The sequence below is a fragment of the Vipera berus genome (assembly GCF_964194415.1).
Source record: "Vipera berus genome assembly, chromosome: 2".
In the NCBI taxonomy this organism is placed as follows: domain Eukaryota; kingdom Metazoa; phylum Chordata; class Lepidosauria; order Squamata; family Viperidae; genus Vipera; species Vipera berus.
In genome coordinates, this window is record NC_138203.1 from 277,462,679 (window position 1) to 277,487,743 (window position 25,065).

A 25,065-nucleotide genomic window follows, 5' to 3' on the forward strand; every position below is an offset into this window, starting at 1 on the left:
TCAGCCACTATCATCAGTTTGTCACAGGTTCTTTTTAAACCATACCCAGTTTGATTGATGTGAGCTCAAAAGATCCATTAAAAGTATGAATTCTAGACAATTTTAAGTTTTCCTGCTCCGATAAGGGTTGTGGAGATGTTTTATTTTGAAAAAATATTCAAGGTACAAAAGTAAAACATAAACAAGATGTACGTTATTGCTATGTTCTCTCATATATTTAGTATATTTATACTATACAATATTCTCTATAATATACTTTTGCAACATTATATGCTATAGTCCATCTATGCTATATTATACTTTTTCCACTGCTAGTATATTATTAAATATTACTATTATAGAATTCTTTATTGGCCAAGTGTGATTGGACGCACAAGGAATTTGTCTCCATGGCATAAGCTCTCAGTGTACATACAAGCGTTGTACCCTGTAGTAGTATACAATATTTTTACTCTTACAAATCCTGGTCTTTCTTTAATTCCTCTCTGTGGTTTTTTCTGTTGTTTTTCTTTATTAATGGACAGTGGGTAAAGCGCTGGGACCTTCTCAACATTTATCTTGGCTTATGCGATGTTACATTTTATGACTGCATCACTTAGTGATAGGAGTTCTGATCCAGATTCCATTCCTTAACCAATGATTTACCTGCATAAGTGGTCCTCAACCTATGATCACAATTGAGCATAGAATTTATGTGGCTAAGTAAGAAATGTGTTAAGTGAGGTTTGCCCCATTTTACAACTCTTCTTACCACTTGTTAAGTGAATCATTGGGATTGTTTAATTAGTAACCTGGTTGTTAAGTGAATCTGGCTTCCCCATTGACTGTTCGTCAGAAGGTTGCAAAAAGTAATCACATGACCCTGGATCACATGCAACTGTCAACAGTGTGATTCATTTGTCAAGCATCTGAATGTATAGCACGTCACCAGAGGGATGGTTCAACAGTAAATGTAAAAAATGGTCATAATTCACTTTTTTCAGTGCGGTTGTAAATCTGAATGCTCACTAGACGTATTGTTGTAAGCTGAGGACCACCTGTATTGGAATTCAGCATAATTCAAGCACAAGCCATAGAACAAAGTCACATATATATGTGTGAAAAGAGTTTCAGGATGATGAATTCCTCTCAGAAATGAAACCAGAATGATAAGCCATGAAATCCATGTTTAAATATGTTGAAGCATTACAGCCATGATGCTGCAGTGGTTACTTCTGCTGACTCCCAGCAGTTTGATTCTCACTTTCCATTCTTCTGAGGCCAGTAAAATGAGGAACCAAATTGTGGGGGGCAATAGGCTGACTCTGTAAACCGTTTAAAGAGTACAGTAAAGCACTGTGAAGTGGTATATAGGTTTAAATGGTATTGTGATTTTGCCTTTCTTTGATAATAAGGAAATGTCTAAAGCCAATTTAAATAATTTGGATTTATTTAAAGTTAATTGGATTCTATTTCCATTTAAATACAATTAATTTTGGATTTAAATAAAATTAAGTTACTGGTATGGTTATTCATAAGACTTTTTAAAATTCAAGTGTATTAAAGACTGAGAAAAATTTGCTGAAAAGGACCAGGCTATTGGCAAGAGAGAGATGCTCATTCTTTTTCAATTGCTTCTTAAGTCTGTTTCCCCATTTCTTTATTTCATTAATTTAGATAAGTCTCTCTGTTGTTCTTGCACTGTCACCTCCAAGTGCAAACTAATGTTTTCAAACCATTGAAGTTTTCAGCTCTTTTGGCTAGAAGAAAATTGGTATTTTCTTTAGTGCAGTTGCCTTACATTGCCTTCAGAATTCCTCCTCATATTTCCGGAGCTGTATTCCCTATTGAATACTGAAATGAAGCCATTTTCCTTTTTCCCCTCATGGCATTTCAACTTTACATGTACTCAAGGTTTGCCTTCCTGCATTTTGTAATTCCACCTTTTTTCCAGTCACCTATGAGACACCATTCATTTCTTCATCGTGGACCCTTGTTTTGAGGTAAAATTTCTAAAACCTCTATGATTTGTGCTTTCTCTCCATTTTGAAACTTGTTTGCAGACAGGCAATGTTAGAGGGACCCTTTCTTTCTATTCCAATGCCCATCATCCCAGGTCCGCATGGAACATGCTGATCTCCCCTATTGCCTTCCAGCGTCTATCTAGCGTTGCGTGCAGGATCCACCAGGGGGCTATCTGGGTTGCCGTTACAAAGCCCTCACTTGTCCCCGCTTCAGGAGAGAACTGAGCATGCGCTCTTCCGGCAGGTCGAGAGACATGCTCGGTGCATTTTCCAGAAGAGGCTGATAGTGCTTCCGCCCTTCCTACAGGTATGATTCTACGCTCTGTCTCTCTCCCGCTGCGAGCCTTAGGCTAAGCCTTCATAGGAGTCCAAAGGGCTGCAAGGGAGCTTTGCATGCATCAAAACCTGACTCCGGAGTTCAGTAAGTAGGAGGGCGTTTCTTTTACGGTCTGGACAGCGCATGGAGACAACTTCATCAGGTTCGGAGGCGTGGAAATGGGGGAGCCCGGGGTCCCATTTTCCCCTACCGCCCCTGTCCACGCACTGGCCAGGGAGGAAATAAATCAAAGCTCCGGACGCGATGCGTTGCCTCTGGGAAGAAAATCAGGATCGCCAGAAAGGTCGGAGCCATTCAGGATTAGGCTAAAAGTGGGGAACCTCTTTCCAGGATATGCTTGAATAAAAACATCATGTTAAGCTGGTTTATTGATTTGGGTATTCGGTTTGCATTGAATGGTGGTTTGTTGATTGTGATTTCTCAGGTAGCCATAGCAGTTTTGGCCAGGACTTTAATAAGGTTTTGCTGGCTAAAGTTATACTGGAAGTTGAAATATGATTTACCTATTAAATCGATTTAGAAAGCCACTCATCTCAATGGTGATTTGTGACCTGAGACATTTATGATCTGGATTGTACAGAGATTGCTTTTCATGCTACAAGTAGCCATCAAAATTATTTGAATAAATAAGTAGGAATAAGAAATCAAAAACATATTTTAAATTTATGTATCCAGATTGTTTAGTCCTTGAAAGAAGTTGATCCAGAAGGTTACTACTGATTTTTTCCACACAAAAATATGACACTACAAAGATTTTGCCTCTCTTCCCAGATATTGGTGGGTTCATAAGAATTTCTTATTTCAGTTTTTGTGTGTGCTCAGTTGTTAAGTTGGTCATCCTATATTTCTGCAATTTTCTTTTGTTTTCCATTTCAGATATATAAGTTGGAAATCTTTCCTGATTGCTCTTGAATCTTAAATATCTTGTATGGAAAGAGGGCTAACCCCAATTGACCTTAGCAGATTTTGTCAGACATCTTCTGATTAGGAAGATCTGTGCAGATCCGTCAGTCTGTTTTGGAGCTGATTAGAGACCAGAGAGAAGATGGAGGGACAACTCCCACCTGGAAAAAGCACTGCAGCTGCTCAGTCTTGGAGCTGTGGGAAGAATGGGGCAAGTCCTGGGCAGAAGAGCCAAGAAGAGGAAGCCAACAGTTCAGAGGTCCAGTGCTGTCACTTCAGAAAACTGCAGTTCCAGGAGGGGAGGGGACCCCGAGATGTTTGCAGTCAGCTTCACCATCTTTGCTGTCAGTGGCTGCAGCCAGAAATACACACAAAGGCCCAGATGCTGGACCTGGTGCTCCTGGAGCAGTTCCTGTCTGTCCTTCCCCCAGAGATCGGAAAATGGGTGCGGGAGTGTGGAGCAGAGACCAGTTCCCAGGCGGTGGCCCTGGCTGAAGGATTCTTGCTGAACGTGGATGTGGAAAAGATGCAAGAAGAATTCCAGGTGTGAGAATATAGTCTTAACAGGTCTAAAGAGGATCTCTCTGAATCCTTTATGTCAGAGTTTTCTGGAATTATTAATTCCTAAAGCAAGTTGTTCTATTCTTCCAGAGGAAGTATTTGGAGCAATTCTTCCACTCTGTTTCGGGTTTCAACAATGACATTGGTGTCTACTAGTTTGAAGATGCAGTATGATAATTCATTTCTATCTCTGTGCTCTTCCTTTGTTTCTCCTGTCCAGAAAACCTTGGAAGCTACGACTGAGTATCCCAAAGGAGGGAAAGATTCATCCAAACCCTCTCAAGAGCTGCTGTTCAGGGAGAACTTCCAGAAAGGTCAAAGTCAGGACATCACGCCAGGTAACAGAAGGTCTTTCTGTTTGACGTGACATTTCAACATTTAGCTGATTCTTTAGCTGCACATCATTACGATCTCTTTAACAAATCTGCTTCTGCCATTTTTCTCTCTCTTACAGAGAGCAGAAAGCTGTCCTTGGAATTTTTAGATTCACCTCCTCGTTGCGGTGGAGCTGAAGGTTTGATTGAACCACTACTTCAGGTAAGGAGGAGAAACATTGGAAAAGGCTATGAATTATTGATGGATTTTATTTTATTCTAGAGTTCAATGTATAAAATTGTTTCTAAGCAATACAAATTTGACATCAGGTCATTGAATATTCATGCTCAGATTAGTCTATCCTCTCTCTTCTGAGGGGATCTTTTGTCATATGCTTTCTCCTCCTGCTTTGCCATCAGATTTCATGGACCCGACAGTTGTGAGCATTGGGGCTGTTCCTTCCATCTCCCAGGGTCATTCTCATATACCATTACAAAAAAAAATCCTTGAAAAGCATCTTTGGGACAACTGTGATCTGGTGATTGAGAATCTCCATAGATATATATAATATTAAGTGGATATAAGACCCAACTGCCAATTGACCAAGAAAACTATTTTAGTTGGCTATGCTGAAAGACATTCCAAATACCACCAACTAGATCCAATGTGTTTCAGCTATGTCATCAGCCAAAAGCGGTGAAATCTCACTCTGAATTCTGCAGAAGATGCCCATTTTGTTCACTGGATCTCTTCCCTTGTAGTTAGTGGAAGAAAACTATCAAATTATTCTGGGATTATGTGTTAATAAGGACACTTCTTTTCTTCTTCAGGATGTTGTGTCTTTTGAGGAAGTGGCTGTGCATTTCTCCAAGGAGGAATGGTCTCAGCTGAATCCTGCCCAAAAAGCACTCCACGGAGAAGTCATGCTGGAGAATTCCAGGAATCTGGATTCTCTGGGTAAGAATTTATTTATTTATTTATTTTATTTTATTGGATTTGTATACCACCCTATTCCCGTAGGACTCAGGGCGGTTTACAGGGCAGTTAAAACCATGAAATACAAAAAATTAAAATCAATTAAAACAAATTCAAGCCCCAAGAGTAAATCTAAAACCCAGTTAAATTAACAACCCCACAGTCTGGACCAAACAGATCAAAGAGCCAAGTTTTCAGGTCCCGGTGAAATGAGCGAAGGTCGGGGGCAGTCCTAGGTTCCGTGGGTAGTTGGTTCCATAGGGCAGGCGCACCCACAGAGAACGCCCTTCCCCTGGGAATAACCCACCGGCATTCATTTACTGGCAGTACCCTGAGAAGGCCCTCCCTGTGGGGGCGCACAGTACGATGGGAAGGTGATGCCGGCAGCAGGTGTTCCCTTAGATCAGACATGTCAAACACAAGGCCCGGGGGCCAGATCCGGCCCGCGAAGTGGTTTCATGTGGCCCGTGAAGCCATCTTGGAAACAGTGAGGGAACGACCCCCACTGCCTTGGCCCTGGCCCAGAGACCCTCCTTCTGCCAGAGACCCTCAGATCTGTCCCACTCCTGCCCAGGCCCTCATAGGCACCTTTGATGCGAACGATGTAGAGCTGGCCACGCCCACCCAGTAGGCCACACCTACCCAGGCCACACCCACCCGGCCCCCTGAGGGCAATTGCAATGCTGATGCGGCCCTCAATGAAATTGAGTTTGACACCCCTGCCTTAGATAGTCCGGACCCAAGCCATTTAGGGCTTTATAGGTCATTACCAGCACCTTGAATCTCACCCGGCGTGCAAACGGAAGCCAATGTAGCTCACGGAGAAGAGGTGTTACACAGGAGTATCAGGAAGCTCCCATCAAAACTCGCGTGGCTGAATTCTGCACCAGTTGAAGCCTTCGGGTGGTCCTCAAGGGCAGCCCCATGTAGAGGGCATTGCAGTAGTCTAACCGGGAGGTCACGAGCGCATGAGTGACTGTACGTAGAGCATCTCGGTCCAGATAGTGATGCAACTGGCGCACCAGGCAAATCTGGGCAAAAGCCCCCCTGCTCACGGCTCCTATATGATTTTCCAAACTGAGCTGTGAATCCAGGAGGACGCCCAAGTTGCGAGCCCTATCAACGGGGGGTAAAACCTCATCCCTATCTGTGCTCGGAAACAGAGAGGTCAGGGGGTGGGAGGACCTGGATGATATTTCTGATAAAAAACATCATTTATTGATATTCTGACTTTATTTTTTCTAAATAATAAAGCTAGCGCACGAACCCCAATATTACTTGCTCCTGCTGTTTTCCCTACAACCTTATGACATGGGCTGAGCTGAGGGAGACTGGCCCAAAGTCACCCAGCCATCATTCATGCCTATGGCAGAACTAGTAGTCACACTCACCCAGTTTCTAGCCTGGTGCCTTAACCGTTTGACCAATCTGACTTTATGGAAGAAGGAAATTTATTGCATGAAAAATTGAAAAACTGCCTAGCCTTCTTTTTTACATAAAGGAATTTTTTAAAAAAAATGCTTTCTGCTCATAAAATACAAAATATTCATTTCCATATCATAGAAGATACTAGCCAGAATCTGAGGGACAGGCTGCATGCAGGGATGGTGTGGCCTCTCTTGAGCAAGGTCCTACCCACTAGGGGTTCAGTATTGACTCCTGAGCCTGGTCATTTGCTCCCCGTTGGGCGTGAGCTGCTATAAGCTGCACTGGATGAGCCCTGAGAGGGATGTTCCCTTCCAAGAGATGTGCCCACTTGTGTACAGAGTTTAACATTAGCCTAAGTTGAGGGTAGGGAGCTACTGCCATCCAGGAATTCCCCTTTGGCTTTCAGAGATTCTGCTTTCCAGACAAGAGATGAGATTTTCATTGAAGTTCAGGCCCAGGTGGATGTGTTGCTAACCGAGCATGATACAGTATTCGGTGCCCTTAGGGAGTATGTGGAAATATGGAATGGTCCCAGGTCAAAGATTAGATCAGGAAGAAAAGGTTTGATTTTTCTCCTATTCTTGCTACAGTTTCCATTTTTCTTTTTCAAGGCTTTAATGGGCAAGAAAATAAGAATTGCAAGGAAGAATGCCAAATGATCCATTCAAAAGAGGGGAAAGGAAAGTTTTCAGATCAGATACAGCCAAAGAGTGGTGAATCAAAGAAATCACAAAGTGGAATGAAAAAAGGCTTTCCGAGGGTCAGTTGGCTTCCTAACGATAGAAGCATTGATATGGGAGAAGAATCATATAACTCCAGGGAGAGTGGAAAGACCTATAATTATTACTCCCTTAGAAGTCATGAAAGAAATCACAAAGGAGAAAGACCTTATAAATGCATGGAGTGTGGAAAGACCTTTACTTGTAGCACTAGGCTCAATTCCCATAAAAGGATCCACACTGGAAAGAAGCCATATCAATGCCTAGAATGTGGAAAGACCTTTACTGATTGCAGTAGTTTCAATTACCATAAAAGGATCCACACTGGAGAGAAGCCATATCAGTGCCTGGAATGTGGAAAGACCTTTACCTGTAGCAGTCATCTCAATTCCCATAAGAGGATCCACACTGGAGAGAAGCCTTATCAATGCATAGAATGTGGAAAGACCTTTACTTGTAGCAGTCATCTCAATTCCCATAAGAGGATCCACACTGGAGAGAAGCCATATCAATGCCTGGAATGTGGAAAGACCTTTACTTTTAGTACTAGCCTCAATTCCCACAAGAGGATCCACACTGGAGAGAAGCCATATCAATGCCTGGAATGTGGAAAGACCTTTACTTTTCGCACTAGCCTCAATACCCATAAGAGGATCCACACTGGAGAGAAGCCATATCAATGCCTGGAATGTGGAAAGACTTTTACTTGTATCACTAGGCTCAATTCCCATAAGAGGATCCACACTGGAGAGAAGCCATATCAATGCCTGAAATGTGGAAAGACCTTCACTGATTGCAGTAGTCTCAATTACCATAAGAGGGTCCACACTGGAGAGAAGCCATATCAATGCCTGGAATGTGGAAAGACTTTTACTTGTAGCAGTAGTCTCAATTACCATAAAAGGATCCACACTGGAGAGAAGCCATATCAATGCCTGGAATGTGGAAAGACCTTTATTTGTAGCAGTAGTCTCAATTCCCATAAGAGGATCCACACTGGAGAGAAGCCATATCAGTGCCTGGAATGTGGAAAGACCTTTACTTATACCAGTAGTCTCAACTCCCATAAGAGAATCCACACTGGAGAGAAGCCTTATCAATGCATAGAATGTGGAAAGACCTTTACTTGTAGCAGTCGTCTCAATTCCCATAAGAGGATCCACACTAGAGAGAAGCCATATCAATGCCTGGAATGTGGAAAGACCTTTACTTGTACCAGTAATCTCAACTCCCATAAGAGAATCCACACTGGAGAGAAGCCATATAAATGCCTGGAATGTGGAAAGACCTTTACTTGTACCAGTAATCTCAACTACCATAAGAGAATCCACACTGGAGAGAAGCCATATCAATGCCTGGAATGTGGAAAGACCTTTACTTGTACTAGTAGTCTCAACTCCCATAAAAGAATCCACACTGGAGAGAAGCCATATCAATGCCTGGAATGTGGAAAGACCTTTTCTTGGAGCAGTCATCTCAATTCCCATAAGAGGATCCACACTAGAGAGAAGCCATATCAATGCCTGGAATGTGGAAAGACCTTTACTTGTAGCATTAGCCTCAATTTCCATAAGAGGATCCACACTGGAGAGAAGCCATATCAATGCCTGTAATGTGGAAAGACTTTTTACTTGTAGCACTAGGCTCAATTCCCATAAGAGGATCCACACTGGAGAGAAGCTATATCAATGCCTGCAATGTGGAAAGACCTTCTCTTATAATTACTCTCTTACAATCCATCATAGGATTCCCAAAGGAAAAAGACCTTATAAATGCATGGAGTGTGGTAAGAGCTTTACTCGTACCGATCATCTTAATTCCCATAAGATGATCCACACGGGAGAGAAGTCATATCATTGTATGAACTGTGGAAAGACCTTTACTTATAGCAGTAGTCTTAATTCCCACAAGGCAGTCCACATAAGAGAGATGCCATATAAATGTGTGGAATGTGGGAAAGGTTTTAGGTGGAATTGTGCTCTTATATCACACAAAAGAACCCACACAGGAGAGAAGCCCTATCAATGCATGGAGTGTGGGAAGAGCTTTTCCTGGAGTTCCACTCTTTCTTGGCATAGAAGGATTCATACACAGGAGAAACTATATCAATAAAGGAAGTGTGAGAAGAGCTTTGAAAGGAAAATTTTAAAACTTCACAGGTTTCCTTTTTTGTATACAAAATGGATTTCTTTCACAATGGTTTCTGCTGATAAAATACAAAATAATCATTTCCATGCCACAGAGGATATTAACAGGAATCTGAGGGGAGAGTTGCATACAGGAATGGTATGGCCTCTCTCCTTCCCCCTCAAGAATGGGCCTCTTACGGCAGCCTCGGTAAAATGTTCTCTGATACTTTTTTTTTATTCTGTGATTCACTTTGTGTTTCATATTCAAGAGACTAACTGTTAAACATCAAGCAATATTTTTTTAACGGGCAGTTTTCTGTGGCTATTCCCCACGCACATACATCTTTATAAGTGCAGAGGAGATTGTCATCAAGGAAGTGGCAGCTGTCTCTAAACAATGGAAAAACAAAAACAAAAGGAGGAGACAGCAGCGAAGAAGGGGTAAGTGAGCGGAGATTTTGAATAAACTAAGGAAAAATGGAATAAAAACCTCTTCCTTCACTCTTTTGCTAATAAGATTGATGAAAGACTTCATTTAAACATATCCAACTCATTTTTACTACTCAGCCGCCCTCGGCTTTTCTGAAACCTGGCTAAATGAACCAATTGATGATATTAGCTTGCATTTCCCAGGATTTCAGATACAGAGGGTAGACAGAATTGCAGAAACCTCCAGTAAAAAGGGAAGGGCGTCTCTGTTTTAATAACTACAACCAATGGTATAAAAATGTAACCACACTAATGAAATCCTGTTGTGTGAACTTAGAGACATTAATTATCAATTGTAAACCATTTTATTCTCCATGAGAGTTTTCGTCATTCGTTCTATTTGCAAGGTATATTCCTCCAAAGCTTGAATAAACAATGCATTACAAACTCTGACTGACTTGATTATGTGGGCTGAAGACAGATACACAGATTGGCTCCACATTGCGTTACATTTCAAGAGTGCTAACTTAATCCAGGGACACTATGGTTCAGTGGGTTCGGATGCTGAGCTTGTTGATCAAAAGGTCGGCAGTTTGGTGGGTCGAATCCCGAGTGCCGCATAACAGAGTGAACGCCTGTTACTCATCCTAGCTTCTGCCAACCTAGCAGTTCAAAAGCACGTAAAAATGCAAGTAGAAAAATAGGGATCACTACGGTGGGAAGGTAACAGCGTTCCGTGCGCCATTGGTGTCTAGTCTTGATGGCCACATGACCACGGAGATGTCCTCAGACAAGCGCTGCCTGTTCGGCTTTGAAACGGAGATGAGCACTGGCCCCTAGAGTTGGAAATGACTAGCATGCATATGCCGGGGAACCTTTACCTTTTACTAACTTAATCCAAGACCTACCAAGATATTTTCAGCCTGTCAATTGTCTTATTCCCCCCTTCCGATAGCAACATGTTCTGTAAGGGAATAAAGTCCCTTATAAGAAGGGGGTACTGAAGAAGTGCAAACCTTGAGCGCTAAAGGGCAATTTCCTTGCACGGTCCAAAAAAGGCATATAAGCTTGCTGATCTTTGTCTATGCCTCTTTGGGCATAATCCCCCATTGCCTCAAGGACCCCCCAAATCAATTGATCTTCCTGGAGGCTATACATTAGGCATATTAGCCAAAGAGCATTGTATTTAATGAAGATTTCAGCGTTCAAATCCCAACAGATTTTAAGCTTAGAAAAGTTCCTTACCACACTTTCAAGAGTGCTGAGGGCACATTCCTTATTCTTACTCATCTTCATTTTATATTTCCCCTGTACTGAGCCCATGTATTTAGGTCAATTAAATCCCTCGTGCAGCCTGTTGGGCCACAAGAGATCCACTGACCTCCCTGTTGTGATTCAGGGTCAGCCTGTGGGTTCGGCAGTTGGGTCGGACAATTCAGAGGAGGAGGAGGAGGAGGGGTTTGGAGAGCCTGCAGAGGATAGTTCTGAGGCATTGCAGAGCTCTCAGCCAGGCCCCTCCCATCTGGTTACTACTCAGACCCAGCTGTGTGAGCCTGACAGCGTGGATGAAGATGACCCACAGCTGGCCCTGTTCAAGGACACCCAACGCAGGAGGCAGTAAATCAGGAGTAAACAGAGGAAGGCAATGGGGCACCTCGGAAGGAGGCAAAAGGAAGCCACGCCTGTTTAAAAGGGGAATGTGTGGGAGGGATGGTTGCTGAAGGCAACCATTTGAGCAGCTTCTGTTTTTGTGGTTCGTATTTTGTTTTCCTCAGTTTGCTCTGTTTTGGATCTGTTTTGTGTAAATAAATTTGGCGGGCTCACTTCCAGCCTTTTGCCTTTTGTAAAGGGGTTGTCCCTGACTTTTCTGCAGGGCCGGTAGTAGGTTGCAACAGAACAGTGTGCCTTCAGCCTCCCACCCCTTATTATTATTATGGAGCAGCTACATGCTGAGAATGCCCAGCTCACCCAGCAACTCGCTTTGTTGGCAGCTCAGGTGGCTCAACTGCAAGCTCAGGTCCATGCTGCACCCCCACCATCACCACCACCCAGGAGAAAATGCCAAGTTGCGATGCCGGACATATTTAATGGCAATCCAGAACTGTTTCCTGCTTTCCTGGGACAATGCCAGCTCTTTATCAGCGTGAGAGCAGCTGATTTCCCCACTGACCGGGATAAGGTGGGCTTTGTGTTAAGCCTTCTTTCTGGTGATGCAGCTCATTGGGGCACACCTCTGCTGGCTCAACCTAGTCCATTGTTGGACAACTTTGTGGGGTTTTGTGATCATATGCGTCTGATGTATGAGGACCCTATAAAGATGCAGACCGCTAATCGACGTTTGAAAGCTCTGAGGCAGGGTCAACAGGGCTATATCAGCGATTTTCGGCTGCTTAGCCAGGATTCTGCCTGGAATGAGGCTGCGCTTGTGGATGCCTTCCCGGATGGATTGTCGGAGATGTTGGATGAGCTGGCCCATGTGGATATTCCCTCAGACCTCAATGGGCTGATCCATCTATGCCTGCAGATCGACACTCGGTTGCAGCAGCGAAGGAGTCGCCGTGCCACCCCACAGACCCCTGCAGCCCCTGTTGTGTGTGAGACCCCAGTTCAAAGGGAGGAGCCAATGGAGCTGGGTGCCGTCAGATCTCGTCTATCGGTGACTGAAATAAACAGACGACGATAGGGGGGGGTTGTGTTTTTACTGTGGGGACCCTGGGCATTTGGCTGCTTTTTGCCCAAAGAAGTGACAAGGGGCATCAGTGACTGAGTCTGCCCCGAGACAGTCCCCTACTTTTCTGTTGAGAAACGCCCCGAGCCTGATGTAGACGGTGTGATAGGTTGGGCGTCCCACAACAACACTGAGCTATGTCTTTTCGATGCTGCCTGTGGACCTCCACGGCATCTGATATTGGAGGCACGTCTGATCCTTCCTGGCAAGCCAAAGGGGATTCCAGTCCATGCCTTAATTGATTCTGGGGCCACCACAAATTTTATGGACTCAGCCTTTGTGGCCAAATGGGCTGTTCCCCAGTGCCCGGTGGACCCATCCATGTTAGTGGAGACTATAGATGGTTGAGTGCTCCTGTTTGGGCCAATTACGGCCGCCACACAACCATTATGTATGGCCATCAGTTCCCATGTGGAGGCCATCCAGTTCTGTATCACCTCAGATATGCATTTCCCCGTGGTCTTCGGACTGGGGTGGCTCCGGGCGCATGACCCACAGATCTATTGGTCACAGAACTTGGTCACCTTCCTAAGCTTGCAGTGCATGGACCACACCCGCCATATCTGTGCCGGTCAGGTGGAGGGTTTCCCAGGGGTTTCCTAGCCTCCCGAACTGTCCGACTTTGCTGATGTGTTCAGCGAGACAGAGGCGGATCAATTACCCCCACACAGGCCCTATGACTGCCCCATTGATTTAGTCCCTGATGTGCCTCTCCCAGTGGGGCGTTTTTACTCCATGTCAGACTTTCTGGAGAAGAATTTGGCTTGCGGTTTCATCTGGCCCTCGTCCTCGCCAGTGTCTGCACCCGTGCTCTTCGTTAAAAAGAAGTCCTGCGAATTGCGGCTTTGCTGCGATTATAGGAAACTCAACGCCATCATGGTGTGCAATCGTTACCCGCTACCCCTCATCCCCAAACTCTTGGACTGACTCCGGGAGGCTAAGATCTTCACAAAACTGGACCTGCGTGGAGCTTACAACCTTGTCAGGGTTCGGTCGGGTGATGAGTGGAAGATGGTGTTTGGTACTCGTTACGGACACTTTGAGTACATGGTGATGCCGTTTGGCCTGACCAACACCCCCGTGTTTCAGCATTTCATGAACGATATTTTCTGAGATTTGCTAGATCTGTTTGTCCTGATCTACTTGGACGACATCCTGATCTACTCCCCGTCACGAGAGGTGCACCATCAGCATCTCCGTCAGGTCCTGCAGCGACTCCGAGAACATTGGCTGTTTGCCAGATTGGAGAAGTGCCAGTTCTACCGGGTGACCATCGATTTCCTGGGTCACCGCATTTCTCCTGAGGGCATCGCCATGGAGCCGAGTAAGGTTGAGTCTTTGCAGAGTTGGCAACCCCGTCGTGTGAAGGATGTTCAGCAACTTCTTGGGTTCGCCAACTATTAAAGAGCTTTCATCCCTGGGTTTGCTGCCTTGACAGCCCCCCTCACCCGGCTCCTTCAGAAGAAGACTCGGTTTCAGTGGAACGTTCCAGAACAATGGGCTTTCCAGACTTTGAAGGAAGCCTTCATGAAGGAGCCCAACTTGAAGCATCCTGACCCGCAACGGGGCGTTTGTCGTGGAGGCGGACGCCTCTGACATTGCCATTGGGGCGGTGTTACTCCAGGCAACGACGCCCAGCAGTACCCTCTTCCCTTGCTCCTACCATTCACATAAACTGAATCCTTCGGAGCGCAATTATACAATCTGGGAGAAGGAGCTGCTGGCCATCAAAGTGGCATTCGAGGCCTGGAGGCATCATCTGGAGGGAGCACGGCATCAAATCGAGGTCCGGATGGACCATAAGAATTTGGAAAGCCTGCAGACTGCTTGTAATTTGAACCAACGCCAAATCCGGTGGTCTCTTTTCTTTGCGAGGTTCAACTTCCGAGTTAAGTACATACCTAGCGGGCACAATCATAGTGTGGATGCTCTGTCCAGGAAGCCTGAATATTCCCGAGTGGGAGACAAGCTTCTGCGCAGGACAGTGATCCCTGTTGAGTCTTTTGCTGCGGTGCGGGAGCCGGTTGATATACGGGCTTGGTGTTGTGATTCAGGGTTAGTCTGTGGGTTCAGCAGTTCGGTCAGACGATTCAGAGGAGAAGGAGGAGGGGTTTGGAGAGCCTGCAGAGGATAGTTCTGAGGCATTGCAGAGCTCTCAGCCAGGCCCCTCCCATCTGGTTACTACTCAGACCCAGCTGTGTGAGCCTGACAGCGTGGATGAAGATGACCCACAGCTGGCCCTGTTCAAGGACACCCAACGCAGGAGGCAGTAAATCAGGAGTAAACAGAGGAAGGCAATGGGGCACCTCAGAAGGAGGCAAAGGGAAGCCACGCCTTGAACTGTTTAAAAGGGGAATATGTGGAGGGCTGGTTGCTGAAGGCAACCGTTTGAGCAGCTTCTGTTTTTGTGGTTCGTATTTTGTTTTGCTCAGTTTGCTCTGTTTTGGGTCTGTTTTGTGTAAATAAATTTGGCGGGCTCACTTCCAGCCTTTTGCCTTTTGTAAAGGGGTTGTCCCTGACTTTTCTGCAGGGCCGGTAGTAGGCTGGAACAGAACACTCCCTTGCAATGTGAACATTCCTGGGAAGTGACACAATGGCCTAGCAAGGAGCCGTGGGTGGCTGAGATCAATTTCACACATAGGCCTGGACAACAGAAGGAAGCATATTGGGAATAGGAATAGGAATAGGAATAGGAATAGGAATAGAATAGAATAGAATAGAATAGAATAGAATAGAATAGAATAGAATAGAATAGAATAGAATAGAATAGAATAGAATAGAATAGAATAGAATAGAATAGAATAGAATAGAATAGAATAGAATACTTGGTTATTCCAACAAGCGTCTCTGGACTGACTGTTTTTTAAATTTGGCTTTTACTGAGTTCAATTGTCATGTATCTATTATATTTACTGTTTAATTATTTTTTTAATTTTGTATTTCATGTTTCTTAAGTTTTTTTGCTGTGAGCCGCCCTGAGTCCTTAGGGAGAAGGGTAGCATATAAATTCAATAAATTCAATTCAATTCAATTCAACCACCTGGTGAGGAAGGAAAGCCTATACTATTTCAGACACAGTTGTCCAATGTCTAAAACTTCCATGTACCTATAAAAAGCACTCATGTAACACGTCCACTTGCAAACTGTTGAGGCTCGAGAGTACAGGGTTCATCCCCCTTGCTTTCTCAACACCCCCAGATGCAGAAGGTTAGGTGCAGCCGAGGCCAACCAACCCTAATCCAGCCCTGGTCAATGGTAGGATATAAGTCAGAGAGACAATCACTCCCATGAACCACACAGGTCACTCAAACCACATCCTAAGGGGAAAGAAAAAATAATCTTACCTTGTCATCAGCCTTTCCAGAGTAGAAAAGGAATCAAAAAGGCAAACAACTAAAACCCTGTTCCTCTATCTATGAGACACCAATATCCCATTCATTTCTACATCATGGCCCCTTGTTTTGAGGTAAAATTTCTAAACCTTCCATGAGTTTGAGCTTTCTCTCCATTTTCGAACTTGTTTTCTTTTGATGCCTCTTTTTTCAGGCAAGATAATTTGTTCAGGATTTTTCCTGACACCAGTTGCTGTTTTCAACCACTTCAATCTTAATTTTCCTAACCCTTCACTCCCTGTTTTGTGACTCTTCCAGCCTTTTTATCTTCCCTGTCTTCAGGGCTGAGTCTCCACAGAGATTTTCTCAATATTCACAAGATCATAGATGGTTCTTGGACACTAAAAAAGTCTAGTAATTGCTGCCTGCTGTAGAGAATGTTAGAGGGACTTTCCTTCATCGAATCATCCCAGGCCCACATGGAACATGATGATTTCCCCTACGCCCTTACAGCGTCCATCTAGCATTCCGCGCAGGGTCCACCGGAAGGCTCCTGGGGTAGCCGATTGAATGGCAGGGCAGCACTCACCTGACGCCACTTCAGGAGGGAACCCAGCATGAAAGCTTTCACCCAAGGCGTATAGCATTTTGCAGAAAAGGCTGAAAGTGCTTCCGCCCTTCCTACAGAGTCCAATTCTGGTTTCCCTCATCCGCCCCCCTTGCTGCGAGCCTTAGGCTGAGCCTTCCCAGGAGTCCAAGAGGCTGGAAGGGAGACTTGCACGGATGGAGATCAAAACCTGACTCCGGAGTTTGGTAAATGGGCTGGACCGTGCATGCAGACATGTAAAACTTCATCAGGTTTGGAATCGTGGAAATGGGGGAGTTTGGGGTCTCATGTTCACCTGCGGCCCTCCTGTTCATGCACTGGCCAGGCAGAGAAGAAATCAAAGCTCCAGACGTGCTGCACTGCCTCCAGGAAGAAAATCAGGATCTTGCTAAGTACAAATAGTTAAAGGCCTTCTCTGCATGTAGAAATTATTATCAATGTATCATGTGTGAAAAGAGTTTCAGGACAATGAATTCGTCTCACAAAAGAAACTAGAACGAGAAGCCATGAAATCCATGTTCAAATATTTTGAAGCATGTTGAAGCATTACAGTCATGGTGGCACAGTGGTTAGAATGCAGTATTAGAGGCTACTTCTGTTAACTGCCCACAGTTTGATTCCCATGCACTCACGTTTGATTCAACTTTACATTCTTCTGAGGCCAGTAAAATGAGGACCCAAATTGTGGGGGGCAATAGGCTGACTCTTAAGAGTTTACAGAATATAGAAAAGCACTCTGAAGCGGTATATAAATTTAAATGCTATTGTGATTTTGTCTTTATAATTATAAGGAAATGTCTAAATTCAATTTAAATAAATTTATTTAAAGTTAATTGGATTCTAATTACATTTGAATAAAATTTTGGATTTAAATAAAATTAAATAGTGCATATGGTTATTCATAATACTTTTTTAAAATTCAAGTGTATTAAAGACTGAGAAAAAATACTGAAAAGGATCAGGCTATTGGCAAGAGAGAGATGCTATTTGCATTCTTTTTAAATTACTTCTTAACTCTATTTCCCCATTGTTTATTTCATTAATTTAGATAAATCTCTTTGTTGTTCTTGCAGTGTCACCTCCAAATCCAGACTAATCTCTTCAAACCATGGGAGTTTTCAGCTCTTTTAGGTAGAAGAAAATTGGTATTTTCTTTAGTGCAGTTGCCTTACATTATCTTCAAAATTCTTACTCATATTTCCGGAGTTGTATTCCCTATTGAATACTGAAATGAAGCCATTTTCCTTTTTCCCCTCATGGCATTTCAACTTTATATGTACTCAAGGTTTGCCTTCCTACATTTTGTAATTCCACCTTTTCTCCAGTCACCTATGAGACACCATTCATTTCTCCATCATGGACACTTGTTTTGAGGTAAAATTTCTACAACTTCCATGATTTGAGCTTTCTCTCCATTTTGGAACTTGTTTACTTTTGATGCTGTTTACTTTTGATACCGTTTCTTCAGAATTATTCTCATTTTTGCTGCTGCCACTTGCCGTTTTGAATCACAGTTGGCCGCCCAGAGGCAAGAATTTGAAAAGGCAGCTGTAATAATTGAACTCGCCAAATAAGAAATCAATACACATCTTAATTTCCTAACCCTTCACTTACTATTTTGTGACTTGCCAGACCCTTTATCTTCCCTCACTTCAGGACTGAGTTTGCCAAAAACCACATCACACAAGCCGGGTTTAAAAGAGAGGTACCTGTTTCTTTTGAGCCGCCACAGAGATTTTGTCAGTATTCACAAGATGGCAGATCGTTCTTAGACATTAAAAAGGGAAAGTCTAGAAAATGTTGCCTGTTGGAGACAGGCAATGTTAGAAGGACCCTTTCCTTCTACTCCAATGTCCATCATCCCAGGCCCGCATGGAACATGCTGATCTCCCCTATTCCCTTGCAGCGTCTATCTACCGTTGCGTGCAGGATCCACCAGGGGGCTCCGTGGATTGCCGTTACAAAGCCCTCACCTGCCCCCGCTTCAGGAAAAAACTGAGCATGCGCTCTTCCAGCAGGTCCAGAACAGGCTGATAGTGCTTCCGCCCGTTTTAGAGGGGCCTTTCTGCTCTCGGTCTCTCTCTCCCCCTGCCTCCTCCCCGCTGCGAGCCTTAGGCTAAGCTCTGGCAGGACTCCAAAAGGCTGCAAGGGAGCTTTGAACGGATGGAGATCAAAACCTGACTCCGGAGTTCAGTAAGTGGGGGGACGTTTCTTTCACGGGCTGGACCGTGGATGGAGACAATCAAAACTTCATCAGGTTGAGAGGCGTGGAAAGGGGGGAGCCCAGGGTCCCAGGTTCCCCTACCGCCCCTATGCATGCACGGGCCAGGGAGGAAAGAAATCAAAGCTCCGGACGCGATGCGTTGCCTCCTAGAAGAAAATCAGGATCGCCGGAAAGGTCGGAGCCATTCAGGATTAGGCTAAAATTGGGGAAACTTTCCAGGAGATGCTTGAATGAAAATATCATGTTAAGGTGGTTTATTGATTCGGGTAGTCTGTTTGCATTGAATGGTGTTTTCTTGATTGTGATTTCTCAGGTAGCCATAGCAGTTTTGGCCAGGACTTTAATGAGGTTCTGCTGGCTAAAGTGATACTGGAAGTTCAAATATTGATTGATTTACCTATTAAATTGATTTAGAAAGCCACTCATCTCAATGGCTATTTGGGACCTGTGACATTTATGATCTGGATTGTACAGAGATTGCTTTTCATGCTGCAAGTAGCCATCAAAATTATTTGAATAAACATGAATAAGAAATCAAAAATATATTTTAAATTTATGTATCCAAACTATTTAGTCCTTGAAAGAAGTTGATCCAGAAGGTTACTGCCGATTTTTTTCCACGCAGAGATACATCACTTCCTACAAAGATTTTTCCTCTCTTCTCAGATATTGGTGGGTTCGTAAGAATTTCTTATTTGGGTTTTTGTGTGTGCTCAATTGTTAAGTTGGTCAACCTGTATTTCTGGGATTTTCTTTTGTTTTCCATTTCAGATATATAAGTTGGAAATCTTTCCTGATTGTTCTTGAGTCTTAAATATGTTGTGTGAAAAGAGGGCTAAATGGCCTTTGGAGATTTTGACCAACCTCTTCTGATTAGGAAAACCTGTGCAGATCCATCAGTCATTTTGGGACTAGATTAGAGACCAGAGAGAAGATGGAAGGACAATGCCCAGCTGGAAAATGCCCTCCAGCTGTTGAGCCTTGGAGCTGTGGGAAGAATGGGGCAATTCCTGGGCAGAAGAGCCAAGAAGAGGAAGCCAACAGTTCAGAGGTCCACTGCTGTCACTTCAGAAAACTGCAGTTCCAGGAGGGGAGGGGACCCCGAGATGTTTGCAGTCAGCTTCACCGCCTTTGCTGTCAGTGGCTGCAGCCAGAAATACACACAAAGGCCCAGATGCTGGACCTGGTGCTCCTGGAGCAGTTCCTGGCTTTCCTTCCCCCAGAGATGGAGAAATGGGTGCGGGAGTGTGGAGCGGAAACCAGTTCCCAGGCGGTGGCCCTGGCCGAAGGCTTCTTACTGAACGTGCATGTGGAAAAGATGCAAGAAGAATTCCAGGTGTGAGAATATAGTCTTAACAGGTCTAAACAGAATCTCTCTGAATTGTCAATTCCGTTCTTTCAGAGTTATCTGGGATTATTAACTCCTAAAGCGAGTTGTTCTACTCTTCCAGAGGATGTATTTGGGGCAATTCTTCCACTCTGTTTCGGGTTTCAACAATGGACATTGCTGTCTACTAGCTTGAAGGTGCAGTATGATAATTCATTTCTATCTCTGTTCTTCCTTTGTTCCTCCTATCACATCATGTCCAGAAAACCTTGGAAGCTACAATTGAGTATCCCAAGGGGAGGATAGATTCATCCAAACCCTCTCAAGAGCTACTGTACAGGGAGACCTTCCACAAAGGTCAAAGTCAGGACATCACGCCAGGTAACAGAAGGTCTTTCTGTGTGATGTGAGATTTCAACATTTAGCTGATTCTTTAGCTGCACATCATTACGATCTCACTCTAAACAATCAAATTCTGCAATTTTTCTCTGTCTTACAGAGAGCAGAAAGCTGTCCTTGGAATTTTTAGAGTCACCTCCTCGTTGCGGTGGAGCTGAAGGATTGGCTGAACCACTTCTTCAGGTAAGGAGGTGAAATGTCAGAAAAGGTCCATGAAACCTGGATGGATTTCATTTTGTTCTAGAGTTCAATGTGTAAAATTGTTTCTAAGCAATACAAATTTGACATCAGGTCATTGAACATTCACGCTCAGATTAGTCTATCCTCTCTCTTCTGAGGGGATCTTTTGTCATATGCTTTCTCCTCCTGCTTTGCCATCAGATTTCATGGACCAGACAGTTGTGAGCATTGGGGCTGTTCCTTCCGTCTCCCAGGGTCATTCTCATATACCATTACAAAAAAAATCCTTATTTTGCCTTTTGAAAAGTATCTTTGGGACAACTGTGACCTGGGGAATGAGAATCTCCATGGATATATATAGTATTAAGTGGATATAAGACGCAACTGCCAATTGACCAAGAAAACTATTTTAGTTGGCTATGCTGGAAGACATTCCAAATGCCACCAACTAGATCCAATGTGCTTCAGTTATGTCATCAGCCAAAAGCAGTGAGATCTCACTCTCAATTCTGCAGAAGATGCCAATTTTGTTCACTGGATCTCTTTCCTAGAATTAATGGAAGAAAAATCTCAAATTATTCTGGAATTATCTGTTAATAGGGAAATGTCTTTTCTTCTTCAGGATGTTGTGTCTTTTGAGGAAGTGGCTGTGTATTTCTCCAAGGAGGAATGGTCTCATCTGGATCCTGCTCAAAAAGCGCTTCACGGAGAAGTCATGCTGGAGAATTCCAGGAATCTGGCTTCTCTGGGTAAGAATCCCTATCTGTGCTCAGAAACATAGAGAAGTCAGGGGGTGGGAGGACCTGGATGATATTTTTGATAAAAAACATCATTTACTGATATATTTATTTTTTCTAAATAATAAAGCTAGCGCACGAACCCCAATATTACTTGCTCCTGCTGTTTTCCCTACAACCTTATGACATGGGCTGAGCTGAGGGAGACTGGCCCAAAGTCACCCAGCCAGCATTCATGCCTATGGCAGAACTAGTAGTCACACTCACCCAGTTTCTAGCCTGGTGCCTTAACCGTTTGACCAATCTGACTTTATGGAAGAAGGAAATTTATTGCATGAAAAATTGAAAAACTGCCTAGCCTTCTTTTTTACATAAAGGAATTTTTTTTAAAAAAATGCTTTCTGCTCATAAAATACAAAATATTCATTTCCATATCATAGAAGATACTAGCCAGAATCTGAGGGACAGGCTGCATGCAGGGATGGTGTGGCCTCTCTTCAGCAAGGTCCTACCCACTAGGGGTTCAGTATTGACTCCTGAGCCTGGTCATTGGCTCCCCATTGGGCGTGAGCTGCTATAAGCAGGACTGGATGAGCCCTGAGAGGGATGTTCCCTTCCAAGAGATGTGCCCACTTGCGTACAGAGTTTAACATTAGCCTAGGTTGAGGGTGGGGAGCTATTGCCATCCAGGAATTCCCCTTGGCTTTCAAAGATTCTGCTTTCCAGACAAGAGATGAGATTTTAATTGAAGTTTGGGACCGGGTTGCTAACCCAGCATGATACAGTATTCGGTGCCCTTAGGGAGTATGTGGAAATATGGAATGGTCCCAGGTCAAAGATTAGATCAGGAAGAAAAGGTTTGATTTTTCTCCTATTCTTGCTACAGTTTCAATTTTTCTTTTTCAAGGCTTTAATGGGCAAAAAAATAAGAATTGCAAGGAAGAATGCCAAATGATCCATTCAAAAGAGGCGAAAGGAAAGTTTTCAGATCAGATACAGCCAATGAGTGATGAATCAAAGAAATCACAAAGTGGAATGAAAAACGGCTTTCCGAGAGTCAGTTGGCTTCCTAACCATAGAACCATTGATATGGGAGAAGACTCATATAACTCCAGGCAGTGTGGAAAGACCTATAATTATTACTCTCTTAGAAGTCATGAAAGAAATCACAAAGAAAGACCTTATAAATGCATGGAGTGTGGAAAGACCTTTACTTGTAGCAGTAGTCTCAATTACCATAACAGGGTCCACACTGGAGAGAAGCCATATCAATGCATGGAATGTGGAAAGACTTTTACTTGTAGCAGTAGTCTCAATTCCCATAAGAGGATCCACACTGGAGAGAAGCCATATCAATGCATGGAATGTGGAAAGACCTTTACTGGTTGCAGTAGTCTTAATTACCATAAGAGGATCCACACTGGAGAGAAGCCATATCAGTGCATGGAATGTGGAAAGACTTTTATTTGTAGTAGTAGTCTCAATTACCATAAGAGGATTCACACTGGAGAGAAGCCATATCAATGCCTGGAATGTGGAAAGACCTTTACTTGTACCAGTAGTCTCAACTCCCATAAGAGAATACACACTGGAGAGAAGCCATATCAGTGCTTGGAATGTGGAAAGACCTTTACCTGTAGCAGTCATCTCAATTCCCATAAGAGGATCCACACTGGAGAGAAGCCTTATGAATGCATAGAATGTGGAAAGACCTTTACTTGTAGCAGTCATCTCAATTCCCATAAGAGGATCCACACTGGAGAGAAGCCATATCAATGCCTGGAATGTGGAAAAACCTTTACTTGTAGCACTAGCCTCAATTCCCATAAGAGGATCCACACTGGAGAGAAGCCATATCAATGCCTGGAATGTCGAAAGACTTTTACTTGTAGCACTAGCCTCAATTCCCATAAGAGGATCCACACTGGAGAGAAGCCATATCGATGTCTGGAATGTGGAAAGACTTTCTCTTATAATTACTCCCTTACAATGCATCAAAGGAATCACAAAGGAAAAAGACCTTATAAATGCATGGAGTGTGGAAAAACTTTTACTTGTAGCAGTAGTCTCAATTCCCATAAGAGGATCCACACTGGAGAGAAGCCATATCAATGCCTGGAATGTGGAAAGACCTTCTCTTATAATTACTCTCTTACAATCCATCATAGGATTCACAAAGGAAAAAGACCTTATAAATGCATGGAGTGTGGAAAGAGCTTTACTCGTACCGATCATCTTAATTCCCATAAGATGATCCACACGGGAGAGAAGCCATATCATTGTATGAAGTGTGGAAAGACCTTTACTTATAGCAGTAGTCTTAATTCCCACAAGACAGTTCACATAAGAGAGATGCCATATAAATGTGTGGAATGTGGGAAAGGTTTTAGGTGGAATTGTGCTCTTATATCCCACAAAAGAATCCACACAGGGGAGAAGCCCTATCAATGCATGGAGTGTGGGAAGAGCTTTTCCTGGAGTTCCACTCTTTCTTGGCATAGAAGGATTCATACACGGGAGAAACTATGTCAATAAAGGAAGTGTGAGAAGAGCTTTGAAAGGAAAATTTTAAAACTGCACAGGTTTCCTTTTTTGTATACAAAATGGATTTCTTTCACAATGCTTTCTGCTGATAAAATACAAAATAATCATTTCCATGCCACAGAGGATATTAACAGGAATCTGAGGGGAGAGTTGCATACAGGAATGGTATGGCCTCTCTCCTTCCCCCTCAAGAATGGGCCTCTTACGGCAGCCTCGGTAAAATGTTCTCTGATAGTTTTTGGGGTTTTTATTCTCTGATTCACTTTGTGTTTCATATTCAAGAGACTAACTGTTAAGCATCAAGCAATATTTTTTTAACGGGCAGTTTTCTGTGGCTATCCCCCATGCACATACATCTTTATAAATGCAGAGGAGATTGTCATCAAGGAAGTGGCAGCTGTCTCTAAACAATGGAAAAACAAAAACAAAAGGAGACAGCAGTGAAGAAGGGGTAAGTGAGCAGAGATTTTGAATAAACTAAGCAAAAATGGAATAAAAACCTCTTCCTTCACTCTTTTGCTAATAAGATGGATGAAAGACTTCATTTAAACATATCCAACTGATTTTTTACTACTCAGCCTCCCTCGGCTTTACTGAAACCTGGCTAAATGAACCAATTGATGATATCAGCTTGCATTTCCCAGGATTTCAGATACAGAGGGTAGACAGAATTGCAGAAACCTCCAGTAAAAAGGGAAGGGCGTCTCTGCTTTTATAATTACAACTAATGGTGTAAAAATGTAACCACACTAAAGAAATCCTGTTGTGTGGACTTAGAGACATTAATTATCAATTGTAAACCATTTTATTCTCCATGAGAGTTTTCCTCATTCGTTCTATTTGCAATGTATATTCCTCCAAAGCTTGAATAAACAATGCATTACAAACTCTGGCTGACATGATTATGTGGGCTGAAGACAGATACACAGATTGGCTCCACATTGTGTTACATTTCAAGAGTGCTAACCTAATCCAGGGACGCTGTGGTTCAGTGGGTTTGGACGCTGAGCTTGTTGATCAAAAGGTCGGTAGTTTGGTGGGTCGAATCCCAAGTGCCGCATAACAGAGTGAACGCCTGTTACCCGTCTTAGCTTCTGCCAACCTAGCAGTGCGAAAGCACGTAAAAATGGAAGTAAAAAAATAGGGATCACTACGGTGGGAAGGTAACAGCGTTCCATGCGCCTTTGG

The 25,065-nt window shown here is 43.6% G+C and overlaps 2 protein-coding genes across 8 annotated transcripts in view; both read left to right on the plus strand.

The window, feature by feature from the left end:
• The first annotated feature begins 620 nt into the window (after positions 1–620).
• On the plus strand, positions 621–24,764 carry LOC308662630 (zinc finger protein 197-like). Of its 7 annotated transcripts, XM_081318685.1 has the most exons (8): positions 5,066–5,076; positions 17,540–17,597; positions 19,265–19,362; positions 19,462–20,026; positions 20,281–20,398; positions 20,517–20,599; positions 21,219–21,345; positions 22,241–24,764. In XM_081318685.1, exons 4-8 carry the CDS (start codon positions 19,625–19,627, stop codon positions 23,866–23,868), a joined length of 2,358 nt encoding a protein of 785 aa, XP_081174811.1. In that variant the 5' UTR covers positions 5,066–5,076; positions 17,540–17,597; positions 19,265–19,362; positions 19,462–19,624; the 3' UTR covers positions 23,869–24,764. The 7 variants fall into 7 exon arrangements, with proteins under 7 accessions (XP_081174813.1, XP_081174810.1, XP_081174809.1 ...); XM_081318683.1 differs by lacking the exons at positions 17,540–17,597; positions 19,265–19,362; positions 19,462–20,026; ... (2 more) ...; positions 21,219–21,345; positions 22,241–24,764 and adding exons at positions 629–2,310; positions 3,016–3,117; positions 3,217–3,787; ... (1 more) ...; positions 4,259–4,341; positions 7,134–10,268 and having other exon boundaries at positions 4,950–5,076; XM_081318682.1 differs by lacking the exons at positions 17,540–17,597; positions 19,265–19,362; positions 19,462–20,026; ... (2 more) ...; positions 21,219–21,345; positions 22,241–24,764 and adding exons at positions 2,406–2,424; positions 3,016–3,117; positions 3,217–3,787; ... (1 more) ...; positions 4,259–4,341; positions 7,134–10,268 and having other exon boundaries at positions 4,950–5,076.
• The window catches only part of LOC308662631 (uncharacterized protein), a 54,118-nt gene continuing 47,556 nt past the window's right edge, over positions 18,504–25,065 (plus strand). Inside the window, exon 1 of the mRNA XM_081318689.1 lies at positions 18,504–18,659. The gene's annotated coding sequence lies outside the window, so the exon portion shown is untranslated. The remainder of the gene's footprint in view (positions 18,660–25,065) is intronic.

Excerpts from the sequence above, each read along its gene's own strand:
- LOC308662630 (XM_081318684.1), top strand. The coding sequence starts at position 3,386 with ATGGAGGGACAACTCCCACCTGGAAAAAGCACTGCAGCTGCTCAGTCT. Across the intron at positions 4,143-4,258 it reads AAGTCAGGACATCACGCCAG|AGAGCAGAAAGCTGTCCTTG; the intron begins GTAACAGAAGGT and ends TCTCTCTTACAG. Across the intron at positions 4,342-4,949 it reads TGATTGAACCACTACTTCAG|GATGTTGTGTCTTTTGAGGA; the intron begins GTAAGGAGGAGA and ends TTTCTTCTTCAG.